Genomic DNA, 17,768 nt, shown 5'->3' on the forward strand with positions numbered 1-17,768 from the left:
AAATCTACCCACCAAGCTTGTTTGCTTTATTTCAAGCCAAAGTTCATTGCAAACATCCAAACTTTCTTCAGTCTCAGTCTCAGCATGTATTAACTTCTGTTTGTATAAAATCCACTGGAGTTTAGTTGTGGTATCAGATCAAAAATTGATTTTTGTTCCCATTGTTTTGGATTTTCTTTTTGGTGCTAAACTGCGTGAGTGCTACCAAAACTCTGAGCCTTGTTGCTCTTTGTTTTGGGTTGTGTTTAAACTTTATTTCAATGAGTGGTTTAATTGCAGATCCGCTGTATCACGCCACCAGCGCTTATACAGACACATTAATATTTGTATTAATGATATTTAAAAGTACACGCGGACCTTAATGGGTTGCTGAGTAAGCTATTTTCTTTGTGTCCTTTTATTGTGAGGGCTAATTCAACATAACATTAAGATTTGATTTCTATTTTGGCGTATCATACTTTTAAATGTTAGTTTAGTAAAATAATTGTCAATAATTTCCCCCGCTGACTTGCATTGTGAACTGGTTGTTTAAACACATACAAATTGTTGCTCTAAATTAGTTTTAAAGCTAATTTGACCTAATACCAAAGTCCTCAAAACAAACCTTGGTTCTTAAACAAACACATTTACATTGAACTGTGATATTATTGCATCATTTTATTGGTTTCAGCTTTATTCCTTTTTGTAGTTTATTAGTTTTTTCTCATTCTTTACATTTTACAAAAGAGTTTGTTGACTGAATTATTTTCAACTTGAAGTTAAAATATTCTGTTAATAAATTCTTGTATTTGGAGAGAAGTTGTTTTTAATTCTGTATTTGTGTGTAGTGCTTGTACGAATTCACTCCATGTTCTATAAAACCAGACCTCACTAACAGAGTTGGTTATTAATGGTTTGTTATTAATTCTTGATAATCTGGTGGTACCGACTTAACCTTGTTAATAATTGCCTTTGTTACTTATTAATAGTTATTTGTAGCAAAACGTTGCACAACAACAAGCATTTAAAATGATTCATTGATTCTAGCGGTTAAGGTCATAAACATAGCATGATCTGAGTCTCAAGAACATCATTTGAAGGTCAAACGTTTATTCCAGCTCAGACAAATGATGAAGGCCTTCTGCAAAAGTCTTGGTCAGAGTAGTAATATGTGGGCAAAAGGTCATGTTTCTGAGTGGACCATGTTTGATAGTAGACAAGATTTAAAAACCCAAACCTGTACTTGATTCAGAGCCGATACGAGAATAAGATGCTTTTTGAACATTTTCTGCATGGATTAAAATCACCTCATCTGCATATAGTTGGATATTAACATTTGTGCAGACATATGGTAAATCATGAATATAGAGTGTAAACAACACCAGTCCCAGAAAAGATCCTTGTTGGAGCTCTACGGAGCAGTTCAGGTATTCAATTCAAAGTTCAATATTATTTTTACCCCCAGCAGATTTATAAAACCATTTAAATAATTGTTTATTGTAAACTACAATGACACTGGAGCATTTTAAGGAGTGGTATCAAACGCTATTCTTGAGTAGAAATATACCAAAATTACACATTTACAATTACACAATTACACAAATACAATCTAATTTTAGAAAAACATTTGTCTAGTTTAATGGTTATAATGGCACAGTTTAAAGTCTTACCAGCCTCCCTAATCACAGTAAGCTATTTACATTTTGTCTAGCTTGTTTAGAAAGCTAGCTTACTTTTCTGCAGCACTTAAAATGTCAGAATCAGTTTTATTGGACAAGTTTGCACACACAAACAGGTAATTTGACTTTGGTTCCACTTTGTGCTCACAAAGACATCAAATATAAATATAGAAAAATGGGAAATGTATATACAGTGTTTTTACAGAAGAGGATTACAAGTTTGACTTTTTCTGAAAGAAATCTACTAATTTAATGAATAAGATCACATTGTGTGTGCACTTCAAATAAAACGTTCCTCATTTTCAAAAGTAAAGGAGAAATCTTGGAGCTCCTGAGCCAGTGCTTGATTAGTCCAATTTTGAGCAGGAACGGGGAAGTGCACAGACGACCTGTTGTTTCTAGCTATAATTTTAGATTTATGGAGTAATAAAAATGCACAACTCATCATCACACATTCTCTAGCCATATTACCTTAAAACAATTGTGTAAGAAATTGTGTTTCTGCCTGTATATCAATTTAAATTGTATTTTTCTCCTGAGACACTGTGTTCATTCTGTGCAATTTTGCCTTGATTAAATTTGTTATATTTATGTTTCTTATTGCACTTTGAGTTCTGACAGAGCAAGAAGGTTTAATTATTTCATTTTTTTTTATGTTTTATGGTCTAGATTTTGAAATCAGACAATGATGTTTTTGTCTATGCCACTTACTCTGGCCAGCCATCCCATGCTCCTTTGAGTTTGCATAGATAACTGTGTGCATAACATCCTCTGTATTTTATTTTTTATTCATAATACCATGCTGTCCTTAGTTCACCTGTCCAAATGCATCTTTTTTATCTGCTAAAACTTCTTTTTTCTGTCTGAACGGTTCATCCTTGAAATAAAAAGCTTTGTCCTCTAGCTGTCTTTTTATGCTCTTCTTGCATCATTCACATGCTCTTTTATCCATTGCATGGGTCTCACCTTTTATCTTTTCTTTGGGTTGCCTGACTGTCAGAGCAAAGAGAGCATTTATTGGCTGCCATCACGTACACTCTCTGCAAGTAAAGAGGGCATGTACAAGTTTGTATTGTTGCCGTGGGAAAATTTAAGCGGATTTTAGAGATGAAATGGCATTTAAAACATTAACTGATTTCTTTAGTTGCAGTAAGTCACCAAATCATCCTTTAAAAATCAGACATTTTGTTTCTCTTTGCTTTATGATTACCTGGTGCCAAACAGCACAACCATGTGAATGTGCTTTGCTCCGTGCTTTGCAAAAGTATAATTTTTATTTTTTTTAAAACAATCTTTTTAATTGGGACTTTACGTTATTGACCATCCCAACTGGTCCAGTGGAAGGGAAGTGTGGCTTCCAATTTTTTTTTTACAAATGAAAATCTGAAATAGGTCACATGTATTTGTAATTAGCCCCCTTTTACTCTGTTACAACTAAATAAAAAATAGTCCTTAGAAGTCACTTAGTAAGTCAGTAGACTCAACCCTTGTGGACATCATCATCAAGACTGTCTAGTGTTAAAGTTCAAATAATTTCAAAGCAGGCTTATGTTGTAAAAAATATCCCTACCTTTGTATATCTCAAAGAGCACATTTTGGTTAAATATCTGAAATAGATTATGGCACAACTGCAGATCGACCAAGACAAGGCGGTCCACTATTTATCAAACGTCCACAGCTCATGTGGGAGAATCTGTTAAAAATAAAAATACTCATACACCCAACAAACAACCTTCATGTAATAGTGGCAAGAAGACAAACACTGTAGAAAAACAGTCCAGTTTAAAGATCAACACAAACCATGTAGGGGACACGGCTAATATGTGGAAGAACCCATTTCAGTGTCAAGCGAAACTCATTCTGTCAGGAATTCACTGTTGACTACTTACAAAATGTGTTGCGTTAAAAAGAAATTACACATCAGAACAAGTGCAGACTATTTAAAAGAGATGGTAGTGCTTTGGTGGCTGGAGTGATGTAACTGGAAGTGGGACCACAAAATAAGTTCTGGTCAGTGCCTTATATAATCTTGGGTCGGCCATGGACTTTACTACTATACTTATGTTGCAAAGAGTTATTTTCCCAAGACACAAAAATCTATTGTAATATCATACCTTTGGGGGATGCAAATACAAATGCATGACAGTTCAGGAACTTTTGTTTGATTTGTGTTTGATGGTTTATGAGCAGGGCTGCATGGTGGTGCAGCTGGTAGCACTGTTGCCTTGCAGCAAGAAGGTCCTGCGTTCGACTTCTTGCTGGGTGAGTTTGTCCCGTCTTGGTGAGGGGCCTGGGGTTCCGTTGTGGGCGCGGTGCTCAGTGGTGTCTGCCCTATTGCGCCTGTGGGCGGAGGCTGGGATGGTGTTGTGCGGGGCCCTTGCCTTGCCATTGGGGCGCGCTGTGTGGTGGGGGTAGGATGCGGTTGGGGTACTTGGAGCAGGGCTGTATGTGGAGCTTGTGCTGTGTGGGTGTGGCTTTGTCGGCTTTTCGGAGATGGAGCTCACCTGTGGGGGTGTGCTCCTGTGGGGAGGGGATTCATGGCGTTTGGGTTCAGGGGCATGTGTTCAATATTTGTGTCCTGGTTGGGAGTAGCCTTGTGGGGAAATTCATGGGGTTCATGGGGGGTAGGGGGCCTTTGTATGTCTATGGCTCGGATCTGTCCCAGGTCCAGGGGGGCAGGTCTGTGGCTCCTTACACTCGCTATTGCATATTTTTTTTGAGAAACCTTGTATACACAAGCACACTCGCACTAAGACCCACAGGTGTTTAGATTCAGGTGTTAACAGATGCACAAATGTTCTATATTTAGCTGCATTTAACACTAATTAAATCTTGCATTCATAAGTACCATGCACTTTTCAGTAAAAAAGCTATTATTATGTATGTTTCTGCAGGTGTAGAAGCAAGCAGGGTGTTATTTTGTAATCTCTTTGTTCTTCTTTCTCTCCTCCAGTCTTTCCTCCATCTCTCCCTTTTTCCTTTGTGGCCCACATCTCTCTCTCTCTCTTTCGTGCTTTTTGTTTCTGTCTCCATGTCCATAACAACTGAAATAATCCCAAAGCAGTTTCTAATAAAATTTATTTTATAAATATCAAGAAGAGCATTAAAGCATTAGCTGTTGTGCTCCACTTGTGAAAGTGCAGTGTGAAAGTTGGACGTTTTCTTGGCACTAAGACAACAATTCTGAACGCTACTCTGCCGGACAGGACACAGTTGTTTGTCCTGTGTGTCTCTGTGTTGCCCTGTGATGGACGGGTGGTGACCTGTCCAAGGTGTACCCTGTCTTTCACCCATGGACAGCTAGAGATAGGCACCAGTTCCCCCAAGACCCTGTACGGAAGATGGATGGATGGGTTATGAGCATTATTCATATTTTGCAGTGGGCAAGACATTTCTTTTGACAGCATTTTATTCAGATGATATACAAACAGGATTGTTTCTCCATTTAAAATGCTAATGTGTGAAAACACTATTAGCACAACATGATGATTACTACAACAAATGGCAGAACACTGAGATAATCACCCAGTGTTTGTAAAATCAGAATTGACTAAATGTGGTCTTCAGTAGATGGATGGCAAGGGTAGCATCTCCCTAAGTGAAAGACATAAATAGAGGCAGCACTTCAGATGTCTAATATCGAGAACGGATCTGATGAGGTTTTTAAACGGATGTGATGGTTTTTGCAGGTGTGAATGGTTGGATGTTCATCTGCACACAATCACAGCCGGTGAAGGCAATGATGTGCTAAAAATGTTGCAGTATTTACAAAATTTTCAGTACAAATGATACCATCAGATTCTCCAGCACTGCAATGTGCTGCCAAACATTTATAAGAGTTAGCTTGGTTCCCCCTAGTGGTCTGAATTAAATTGAGCTGTAACCTTTTCTTTCAGCTACATCTCTTTACCACACCTTCTTGATTAGAGCACACTTTACTGCCTTCCAAATACAACCTGTTAATGTAGTTAAGTCCAGTGAAACGGGGCTGACTCAACAAAGGAGGACTATAGTGACTAATTAAGCAAATGGGCTTTACTGACTGGGCAAAAGAGTGAAAGCAGCAAAGTCATTATTCATTCAACTTTTATCTGTTTGAAAGGTTTAGCAGGCATCTGTGTTTCTTTAATACCATTAATTACCTCCCAGCATGTGATGAATCACAAAGAGACAGAGGTGTGAAGGTTCACTGGTCATTGGTTTAATTGGTATCAGAAAGTGAAATAAGGCACCGTGTTAATTAGCAAAATGAGAAAGGCAGAGAAGAACACAATATTAAAAAACATGATGCTGTCTGAGGAAACAGGGCTGAACGTCGCTCTGATGTCGTTTCTATTCGCTGCCGCACAGCTCCAGCAGGATTTTACGGTAGTCGCCTGATGTGTCTCCCTAAATAGCAAGAGAAAGATCTATGAGGATCTAAAAGTTACTGCAAGTTATTGAAAAACACATTTTTTGCTCCTTTCATATACATAAAAGCACAAGGGGAAAAAAATGACTTTGTTCATGTGGGAGAAATTGTGGGAGAAACAATAAAATGATCACAGATTCAAAGGCTAGAATTGCAATTATAATAATTTGATCATGGCTGATGTATTGCAAAGCCTCTGGTGACTACAGCAGGACCACATGCCTCACCTTGATGAAAGAGTGTAGAGACTTTTTATACATCTTCTGAAACTCAGCCTTAATGTCCAACATGTCGATTTCAGCCCTGGAGACCATTATTCTGATGAGGACGCTGTCTGTGGTGCCCAGCCCCTTGATGAGAAAGACAGAAAACTGGTTCTGAGCTGTGTTCATCACTCATTGATAGACTTTTTATGTCAGTGGATGAGGACAGTTGTGCACGCTAAAAGAATAGCAAGCACAACTTACATCAGATAAAAATGATAAAAAGCCTAACTGCACATTTTTTCGACATTCTTCTTTATTTTTAGGAATTAATTTCTTTTCGAGCGTGGTATGCATCTGTATTTAGCGTCTCTAAGTCAATTTCTCAACTATGAACATACATTTATAAACTTGCTGCAGACTATTAATTAGATTTAGGTCTGAACAGTGAGTCATTATAACAAATGAATATGCTTGATCTAAACCATTTCATTGGAGCCTGGTTGTATGTTTAATGTCGTTGTCCTGGAAGGTGATTCCCCGCCCCATTCTAGGTCTTTGAAGCGATTTACTGGTGTTCTTCTAGGACTTTCATGTATTTAGCTCCTACAATCTTCGAATCAAATCTGACCCAGTTTTCCTAACCCTGCTGAAGAAAATCACCCCCACAGCATTAAGCTAGCACCGTCATCTTTCACCAAGAGGATGGAATATTTATTTCCATTTTTTTCCATTTTCAGTGCTCTGTGATATGTTCCACTTTTTCATATTATCGTAATACATTTACTTTAACGTTCTCCACAAACTTGTAACTAGCCTGTCTGCTTTGTTCTTTGGTCTTCACGAATGCTGTCTGTTCATTAATGTTCTCTCAAACCTCTGAGGCCTTCAGAAAACTGTATTTATACTAAGATTAAATTTCACACACACTTAATCTGTTTAGATATAATATCTCTTCTCAAGGCCAATAGTTTAAACCATGTTTCAATTTTTTTCCCACTTCCCAATTAAGCACTACTTTGTGTTGCTCTATCACATAAAACCCCAATACAATACAGCTTGTGGCTGTAGCATGACAAAATGTTTAATAGTTTAAGCAAAACTGACACTTATGCAAGGTACTATACAATTACCTTCATTGACTTGTATAGTCGTTCAGCAAAGAATGCTGGCTTGCTCCTCATGCATTTCACTGCAAAGCAAAAACAAAACAAGCCCATTTTAGTGTTTATCACACACATATGTTAAACCAAAACTGCTAAACATAAAAAGGCAAACACCACCAGTACTTCTGTGTAAAACAAAGTAAAAAGCATGTTGTGAAATCACTGTGGTTAGTTGGACAATGAAACTACAAAACAGGTAACTTCACCTTGTTTTTCTGTGTTTATTTTTCAAACATGCATGGAGCAAAGCTAAGAAAAAAACTCGACAACATTTGGCAAAAATAATCTTCCTTTCATGAGATTAATAACAGAATATATAAAGGAAATCTTTGTGTGGCCTTAAAACTCTTGAAACCATGTCATCACTGTTTTACTAGACGCATTTTTAAAACTATACCAACATAAAAACAAAAGATCCAAAAATTATTGAAATAGAAAAGACATCCTACTTCAGCATTTAATATGTAGCCTTGGTAGCTCTTTCTTTTTATCAAATTAATTTCTATATGAAAAGCAATGCAAGATTTCAGTTGTTTTAACTGACACTGAAGGCCAACCCATGAAGAATATAATAATTTTCAATAAGTTAGAATATGCGTTCCGATGAGGCTCGTTTGTCCGATTAAAAGTTCCTTTTTATAAACATAACCTTTAAGCAGGTATTAAAACATTCTTTATTTAATATTTAATTAACATTTAATATTTAATATTCTAATCTTAAATGTTATTAGCTGTAAGTGAAAAATCATCATAATGAGAGTATAGATACCAGTTTGATGAGAAATGTTAGTGAAGAAGCTGACCTATGGCAAGAAAGACGTCCTCCAAGCAGCCGGACATCTCCCTCTTGATGCTTTCCTCGATGTCTTTCCCAGAAATCTTCTGATACTCATCAAACACTGGAGCAGGACACAATATGATGAGGAGTTAAAGAGTGGGAAGTTGATCATTATGAGCTGTTGTGACATTGATTTATGGATTAAGTGAAATTAATTGACTGGATGTTTGCCCATAAACCTGCCACAAGGGGTCAGAAAAACCTTCACAAACTATAACAAGACTAATACCAGTTTTGTTTATGTAATAAAAAATAACTGCAGTTTCTATTTTGCAGTTACCTTTCAGCAGATGCTTTCTGTTCCTAACACACAGTACTGTGAGGAATTTAACCTCATCTGTGCCCCAACGAGCCTCTCCAGCCTCATAGATGTCCTACAAATCCAGTAGTAAAAAAGGAATTCATATTTGATTTATATAATGTACAATAAATTAAGCAGTTTATTAAATCTGAAGGTGGAAGCACTAACCTTTGCATCTTGAACAGCCTGGGCGTCGTCCACTTTATCGCCTTCATCTCGTCCAGCCTGCAATCCAAAAAAATACACACAGCTAGTCAAAGTTTTTTAATGGCTACCAATTCTTCCTGTTCTTCAGAGAAATGAAGTGTCCACAACAGGTTTTCTCTGACAGAAACCGGCATCTTTTGAATTCTTGCTACATTAATTTTGTTAATACTGTAGCTTTTTCTCCAACAAACATCGGACAGATTAAAACACAGATAAGGGTCTTATATGTAGTGAAAGACAGGATTTTTTTCAAGCTGGTCAAAGCTACCACCTTCACTATATGAGCTTTAAAACTGCGGTGGGATGGATGCATGTCAAGGTTTTTTGAAAAATAACTATATAATAATAAACATGCAGAAAAGTTATTTTAATCGCTCAGATACCCTCTGCTTGGTGGACGTCGAAATGCTCATCCATGTTCAGGGCTGCACTGTGGCTGAGGCCCGCAGAGTTTTAAGAGATGATTCCTCCTGGGACAAGTGGTGATGAGCTGAACGTTTTTGTACTAGTTTATGTCCGTGGAGTGAAATGGGGGCACAACATGAAGCTGTCCAGCTTTTGGTCAGATTGGTAAAAATATATTTTTTTAAATGTACCCGCTACTCTGCATTATTTTTCAATGCTATTTATAAATAATAAAACATAATAGGTTTTGATAAAATACTATTATTAATCCTTGTCAAAACCATAATTTTATAGCATGCAAGAAAACCTGTAGCATTCTGACCAATGGATTGCGATGACGTCATCACCGCCATCGCAATCCAGAACGCTCGCCGTCAAACTAATGGGCTTGGTTTTCTAGCGTTATAAAGATATTGTGCTTGCCCTTAAAAATAATGACAACTGACACTACCCAAACAAATATGATTGAAACTTTACACAATACACTTTTTAATACTTTGGAATCACCTTAAAATAAACAATAGCTTCTGGATGAGGAACTTTAATTTCGCAGATTTGAATGCTCCATTTCTTCTTGGCAAACAGCCTTCAGTTCAGTGCAATTCAAAACAAGAAGATGTGTGCTGATGCCCACCAGAGAGGAAATGGTTGTAAGAAAATAGCTACTCACATAGATGTGCCAACATTTTTTAGTTGGAGTAATAATAATTTAAAATGTTTAAACAACTGGAACTATGAAAAACAAGGCTGGATCAGGATCCGAGGTTATCCTTAGACCACACACAGAGACAAGGATGGTAAAGGAGGTAAAAAAAAATGTCCAAAGCTCACTGCAGCCTAACAAGACTGGCCTCTCAGTGTATCCAAGTCTCTATAACAACCACTTATTTTAAGACCTTTTGACACATTTTTAACAGGGTTGCCAGTAATTGCGAAGAGTGTTTTGTAACACCATAAATTAAAAGGAGTAATATTGGAGTGAGCAGATTTGATGTTTGCTTACTGTGAGCAAAGAGACCAAAACCCTTTTAAACATCCCAGAGGTGTCCCCAGACACAGCATCCTCCAGGGTCTTCCCATATTCTACAGAGAAAGATGTGACAAATTATAAAAAAATAAACACACATCTATACTTTAGTCTTATATTAAGACAGATATTAAAACATGTTATATTTAGTTCCATATGGTCAGAAAAACACTGACTTGTGTCAGTTAAAAAAAAAAAAAACACCAAATAAAGAAAAACAAAAGGTCAAAACGATGCACTTCCAGAGAGAGAGCAACTCATATCATGAATAATTTACTGCTTCCACTGCTTTCTGATAATGGGCCTTTAGTCGCCGCTCTGCAATATCGTATGTCATACATAGGCCACAGGAAACAACGAAACAGAGATATACAGTAACTCTGTTCATAGAAGTGACACGTTTACCTTTCTTATAGATCACATTGATGGCATTTATTTCAGCATTGGTTCTTGAAGCCAGAATATCAATAAGGCAGGCCTCTTCTGTTCCAGCCCCCTGTGAAGCAGAGAATTAGTAAATAAAAATAAGTATCAAATTAAATCAAAGGAAATTAGCCTAAAAGATTAGCTCTAAAGTTAGTTTATGTTTAATATAGTCTCATTTTTGTTTTGTTTTTTTATTTTTCGCCTTGCAAATGTTTCTGGTTTATTTATTTATTTTGGTTCTGTGAGCCTTTATTGCTGCGTTTAGCCTTTGTGGACTCTGCTGAAAATAAAATAATTTACCCCTCAGGGAAAAAGTATTTCACTTTACTTTTTATTTGCTATACACTATCCCCTTCCAGACTCACAGGGGCATGATTTGAGATAAACAGATGACTAATTAAAAGTATTGATTTGGTTTGTAAAAAGTCAAATACTTGTTTCTAAATGAAGAACATCATATATTTAGCTAATGACACAAAGGCTCATCTGCTAAGTAAAGCATATTTAATGAAATGATGAGGGATTACGTTGGCAGGATGTACTCAAGCGGTGAACTATCGTCTAAAAATGTAATTCAGGAATAAGAGAGATCAGCTTTTATATATTCCACAGTTCTTACCTTTTCTTAACTCAACTCTTTAGATGTTTCTGTTTGAGTAGAAAACATTCGCCATGAGGTATTTCATCGCCTGTTTTTTTCCCCAGAAATAAGGAAACAACCACATGCTGAAGCTCTCTTCTGACTCAATTTCCAGTTATTTGTTTTGTTGTTGGACAAATGACGATCAGTCAAAATCTATAACATTTAGTCAAATATATTCTGGATTATCCTACAAGTATATATCCCTAAAAATCACCATTTGTTTTCAGTGATACTTTTGTTTAACAAAATTCCCAAAAGTTGTAATTTTGATTGATTTGTTCAGCATCTAAACGAAACCCAGGTCAAGCACATTTAGTTTAAAACTCAGAGGTAAAATGTAACGCAAGTCAAAAATGAAAATAATGAGGTATAAAAAAAACTAAACATAGTCAATCCCTTTATTTTTCAGAGCCTGATTTGTATCATTTAGATAATGGAATAAGAATTAAAGACTAAAAACTGAAACTTTTTTCCATACTCAGAACTTAGATAAAAATCTAATTCTATACTTTAAGACCCTGTGTTTTTCTAAAACTAATGTTTCTAGAAAAGGTAGAAAGATCTTTGTCATAATTATAATGACTACAAAAACATACACAATATCAACCAATAAATACAGTAATTTATATTTATTTTTAGTGTTTTTTTGTTGTTGTTTTTTTACCATATTTTAAACCAAAGTGTAATAAAAGATTGTTAGAGCTGATAAAGTGCCTAAAAAAGTGTGGATGCAACAAAGTACAAGACAGTATCATCAACATGAATAATGGCATTTGGCACTATTGAAGCTTGTTGGTATATGAAATGATTAAGAGCGACCCCAGAACAGATCCCTGGGGAACACCTTTGGTTACAGGAAGAGAGATTGCTTCAGCTCTTACAATCCCCACAACCTGTTCTGACAGACAGATACTGATAGGTTTTTGCTTGAATACAATACTATTTGTTGTCAAATGCTTTACAGACATTAATAAAGAGGATACACAGCATTATTTGTTTTCTAGAGCCTTCACAAAAGGAGACTAAGTGACAAATTCTGACCTTCATTGCACTTTTCAGCTCATAGGCATCATAGACGGGCGGCAGCATCAGCAGACCCAGAACAACATCCTTGAAGTTCCCACTCAGCTCTGAAGACAGCTCATCAGCCAGCTCCTGACAGGATGAACAAAGGAAGAAATGTTAGGCCATTTTCCATTTCTCTCATAAATTCATTAAGATCATGATCAGCAATAAAAGCTGAATGTCTTCTAGAGACCAGACTTGACAAATTCCAGCATCACTAGGTTCCCCACTGGAGGGTGTGGTTTAAACACAACTAACCACATGTGGTTGTCACCAACGTGACTCACTCTTTCTGAATGCTCTCTGCCTTCGCTTCTCCTGTAGTTCCCTCCAAAAAAATGTTTTGAACCTCTTACTGGACAGTATGTTGAGAGATCATTTTTATCTGATTAGGTCAATCCCGAAACTTCCACTTCGGTTAATATATTAACCTCATCAGTCATGAAACAAAGAAGCAAACAGTTGGCCGCATTCCTCATTTGATTTCAGTCCATGTTTATTACAGGAGTGAACGTTCCCCTTCCCAGCTGGCTACAGGGCTCCCTCTTGTCTCAGGCTGTGTTTACAGATGGTTATTTCCAATTTATTTCTGCTTTCTGGTCAATGATTAACTTGGACTTTATCTGGACCTGTACCACATCTACACAGAACACATGATAAGGACACTAGAACAATAGTGCTAAAACATCTGCATTGTTTGCAACAGGGTTCATTTGTGGTGCCGTTCATCATTTTAAGGTCATCAAGCTGTCACTTCTCCATCTGCTTAAAATAATGTTTATTCAAGATAATAATTCTGCTTTTACTTAGAGGAAGATTGTGTTTGCTCTCACCTTCCCGACAGTTTGTTTATAGGCCTCCTTGATGCGCTGCCTCTGGGCAATCGTACGGTGCGCCAGAACGTCAATGATAGCCGCCTCATCCGTCCCTGAAAGGCAAATCAGAGCACAATCAACCTTGTGAACCAGTATTTGGAGCCTTTCAGATTTCCTTTGGTTTTGGTTTTTTTAGTGTCACACTATAGGTTTCATATCAAATTAAGTTTTATATCATACAGCGCTAATCTGAGTAAATATAAAATGCAGATTAATAAAGGAAAAAAGCTTTTAAAACCTAAGCGAAAAACTAATTTCCCCCTAAACCTAATAATTGCTTTAGGAACTTTTGGCGGTAACAACTATCATCCAACTTTTACAATGACTGACAATTTTACATCACTGTGGAAAATTTTAGGACCACAATTCTTTGTTAATTGTGTAAATTTAGCCACATTGGAGGGTTTTCGAACATGACAGACATGTTTGATGTCACGCCACAGTGTCTGAGCAAATTAGAGATGGAAATGCTGATGTGCTCCGGATAAGCTAAAGGTCAAACAAAGGGACCTAACTGATTCAAGTGAGGTCTGCTGTGTTTTAGATGTAATTGTTGGTTCTTTTGTGACCTACTGGATGAGTCATTGAAGCACTATTGGAATAATGTAGGTACTGTGGGCCGGGAACGGGTCATGACTGTTCCATGTTTTCTCTATTTGTGAATAATGGCTCTCTTTGTGGATTATTGAAGCCCCAAAGCCTTAGAAATAACTTTGTAATTCTTTCTAGACCGATGAAAATTCATTAGTTTATTTCTCATCTGTTCTTCAATTTGTTTAGATTGGTGCAAGAAGTTTAATTTGGAGATATTTTAGCCTACTTTATGTTGTCAGACAGGTTCTATTTAGGTGATATCTTTATAATACAGATCTGAGAGTAATCAGGCCTGAGTGATGCTAGAAAATTTGAACCAAAAAAATGTGAGTTATCTCATGTAATTCATGATTTAACAAGAGGGCAGTTATATTTTATCACCTGGTAAAGTTGGTTTGGATAGCTTCTTATCCCTTAGAAAATATAATTCTAATTTAAAATCCGATTTAGTATTTGCTCTTGTTTTCTTTGTCCAATAATAAAATTTGTTTCATGATCTGAAACAATGTGTTGACACAAAAAGCAAAAACAAAATAAATCTGTAAGACGTCAAATACTTCGCAGCACTGTATTCCCAAACTCAACATTTAAAGTTAATTGTGTCTGGAAAAAACAACAGCTTGGTAGATAATCCTGGCACACAGTCCTTTGTTAGTGTTGGCATATAAACGTTCCGTTAGCAAAAGGCCAGAAACAGAAGTCAGGAGAATCAGATTAGCCTCGTAAAATCATAACAGCATCAACATTCCTTTTTGGAAAGGAAATAGAGAAAATGTTTGTGCGCATGTTTGTCACGCTCTGTCATTTCAGAGCACTGCAACCTACAATGACATAAGTTTACTATTGCAGTCTGCATGATCAGCAAAGTCAGGATTTGTTTTCTCTCCATATGTGAAGTTTAGTGTAACGCAAAACTACAGGATCCAGAAAGAAAAATGCTAAAAGTCTAAAATCTATAGAACAAGTTGTCAGCAACACTAAAATGATGCTTCAAACTTTCATCTAGAGCTTGGGAGGAACAGATTTTTTATTTCCTTTCCATGGAGGACCCTATCTGTCGGATTTTGCTTCAGCTGGTTCTTGAATGAAAATGCCGCTGTGGGCCACTCACCGGCTCCCTTCATGGCTCCTCTCAGTTTCTGGGCATCGGCTGCGGCATCAAAACCAGATGCCTCGGTCACGGTTCCACGGTTTCCAATCTGTTCATAAAACACATTTACAACCATTTATCTATGAAAACAAATCAAAGTAAACACAGAGCTTTAAGTTCATCGACCCATTAGCGTTAAGGTTTATTAATGACATCACAGACTCTTTCTGTTAGATCAGGGGTCTGCAACCTTTACTATCCAAAGACTCATTTTTGCCCTGAGTCCAGATAAATAAGACTCGTTCAGAGCCGCAAATATTACATGAACTTTCAAAAAAATAAATAAAACTTGTAACTTTTGATAAATACCTACAAGGAAATTTGTGACATTTTTAAAGAACCACAGTTTATGTTTAGTTTTATTGTTAGGTTTAAAAATGAAAAAAAAAAAAAAAACTTTTGCAAAAAGAGGATAGATAGATTTTCTTCAATGGGATGTTGATATTTGTGGAAAATATAAAAAAAAAAAAAAAACAGTTTCTAACCTAATTACAAGAATAATAGATCTAAAAAATAATACTAGTACTTTTAGCGTCATTCTATTGTGGAAATTATTCCCTAAAAACAGAAAAACTGCTGAAAACCTGAATTTCTTATTGTATCTTTATTTTTTAAATATTGGTTAGTTCTTTATATTTTTAGCCAATGTTATAATTGAGCCAATGTGGAAAGTTTAAAGAGCAAAGAACCGCAAGTTCCAGTCCAAGCCTGCAACTTGCGGCTTCAGAGCTGTAGGTTGCATGACTGAGTTAGAATCATACAGGCATATTTAAACCAACAACTTTTTTTTATTTTTTTATTATTTAGGTCTATTTGTGATTTTGACTAATTCTGATTTGTTTCGAAGGATGTAATAAAGATAAACTTTAAGATCCTAAGTATCATTAACATAAATGACAGTTTTTGCCACATTTTAAGCAGTTTAATACGCAAAGACAGTCACTTATTCATGTATGGCATATGACTACTAACCTAGGTCTAGTGTTCAGAGCAGAGTGAATCACTAATCTAATCTTGCAATTACATGCAATTATTGATGGTCACTGCACTCAGGTAAAACAGCTTCCAAAGAACACACTTACTGCTGCCATTGTTGGATGAGAGTGTAGTTCTGATCTGGAGATCTGAAAAAAACAAAAATCACAAATAACACTAAGCAGCTCAACCCACACGGACCTCCGGGGACCCGCTGTCCCCAGAGGGGCCATATTTGAATGCATTCCTTATTAACCTTTGTTAAATATTTTATTCGGTTTATTATCTGAGCGACGGTTTCCATAACACTCTCCTGTGTCCCATTTCCGTGTTGGTGTTGCACGAGATAATCCTATAGTGTTTGTTTGTTTGTTTGTTTGGACACACCTGTAATTACCCCAAAGACAAGATACATAATGGGGATTCATTCCCATCCGCTCACAAATAGCCACTATTTTAAAATCTAATATAAAAACAATATGTAGGACTGCCAGTTCATCGGTGTGGTGTCTGTAAACTTTGATTTATCTGTAATTAAATACATTAAAGGTTTGGGATACTAACAATCACGGATAAAGCAGGACTCCTGCGCTGAAATATGAAAATGGAGACATTTACTAACCAAACATTGTGGTGTGAATTTAGAAAACAGCCACACTGAGTGGTTCGTAGTGTAAATATACTACTAAGCATGTGATTACAAGAGTTCTTTGCATGCAGCATGTTTCAAATGCAAACCATGAAAAAGTTTATTCTGCAGCTGGAAGACAAATTGTGTTGCAGGAAAACAACTTCAGGCGGTACGTGTAGATCATGTGTATTCAAATTCATGTAAACGTCTACATGGTACACTTAGTTTGCAGAAAAAAACAGCAACAAGTAAACATTCTAAATGTAATCCCTGTTTCCAACAGTCCAATTAATGGCTATAACTTCGTTTCTTATAAAGCAAACCAGAAACTGACTTGTCAGCTTTAAAAGGCAGCGAACTTACTGGTAATTGAGTAATAGTGACGCGCAGAATAATCTTAAAGGGGAACTGAACACCAAAGTTATGACTGCAGTTTAAATTTATTAATAAAAGATACAAAATGTTAATATTAGATGTTTTCGAGAACCTATAAAGAGTACACTTAAAGACAAAACTTTACTGAAAATATATGAGGAAGAAGACAACGGTTGGCATTAACGTACCGGGACACACCCTGCGTAGAGAAAAGCAGCCGCCTGCCTGAGGAGCACTCTTGCAAAGTCAAAGTGAAACAGAACAGAAAGAACTTTTGAGTTTCGTCTCACCTGTTCTGACGAAAGCGTTTTCTGCCTGGAGCTTAATAGGAAGGTAGAGACACTACTACACCGACACCACGTAGCTTCTAAACTGCAGCAGGAACCACCCACTACATCTATATGGAGCTAAATTGGGGCCATAAAGTTTGTTCAAACAAAAAACAAAAATTTGAACCTGAAAAATAAAAGTTTGTTCAAACGAAAAAAAAATTGAACCTGAAAAATAAAAGTTTGTTCAGAAGAAAACAATTTGAACGTTTGAATAAACTTTATGGCCCCAATTTAGCTCCATACCGTCAACGTAACCAGCCATCACATCAGAATAATAAGAACTGCGTAAACTTTAGACAGCAAGCCGACAAATATATTTTTTTACTGGTTTTCCAGGCTCAACATTGTAAGAAACCACTGGGTTCAGAGTGAGTCTGGGCAGTCAGTAGGTCATAACACTGAAGTTATCTTTCAAACAAACACTGGTGTCTGGTGTATAAGCCTCCGTCGCTTCCTGCACTTTCTTCTCCTCAAAACAATTGCTTG

At 36.6% G+C, this 17,768-nt stretch overlaps 1 protein-coding gene across 2 annotated transcripts; it reads right to left on the reverse strand.

Annotated features, from left to right (window-relative positions):
• Window positions 1–5,837: 5,837 nt before the first annotated feature.
• Window positions 5,838–17,358, reverse strand: anxa4 (annexin A4). Of its 2 annotated transcripts, none has more exons than XM_047373492.1 (13): window positions 17,241–17,358; window positions 16,052–16,093; window positions 14,931–15,018; window positions 13,184–13,278; window positions 12,327–12,440; window positions 10,622–10,712; window positions 10,193–10,272; window positions 8,746–8,802; window positions 8,557–8,650; window positions 8,242–8,337; window positions 7,406–7,464; window positions 6,297–6,419; window positions 5,838–6,047 (listed from the first exon to the last, which is right to left on the reverse strand). In XM_047373492.1, the coding sequence occupies exons 2-13, from the start codon at window positions 16,058–16,060 to the stop codon at window positions 5,991–5,993; spliced, it is 963 nt and encodes a 320-aa protein (XP_047229448.1). In that variant the 5' UTR covers window positions 16,061–16,093; window positions 17,241–17,358; the 3' UTR covers window positions 5,838–5,990. The 2 variants fall into 2 exon arrangements, with proteins under 2 accessions (XP_047229448.1, XP_047229449.1); XM_047373493.1 differs by having other exon boundaries at window positions 17,139–17,253.
• Window positions 17,359–17,768: the final 410 nt, after the last annotated feature.

This window comes from Girardinichthys multiradiatus, chromosome 8 (assembly GCF_021462225.1).
Source record: "Girardinichthys multiradiatus isolate DD_20200921_A chromosome 8, DD_fGirMul_XY1, whole genome shotgun sequence".
In the NCBI taxonomy this organism is placed as follows: domain Eukaryota; kingdom Metazoa; phylum Chordata; class Actinopteri; order Cyprinodontiformes; family Goodeidae; genus Girardinichthys; species Girardinichthys multiradiatus.

Coding starts and splice junctions, on each gene's coding strand:
- anxa4 (XM_047373492.1), bottom strand. Junction 12,441..13,183: donor ATAAACAAACTGTCGGGAAG/GTGAGAGCAAAC, acceptor TCATCCTGTCAG/GAGCTGGCTGATGAGCTGTC. Junction 7,465..8,241: donor GGACGTCTTTCTTGCCATAG/GTCAGCTTCTTC, acceptor TTTGCTTTGCAG/TGAAATGCATGAGGAGCAAG.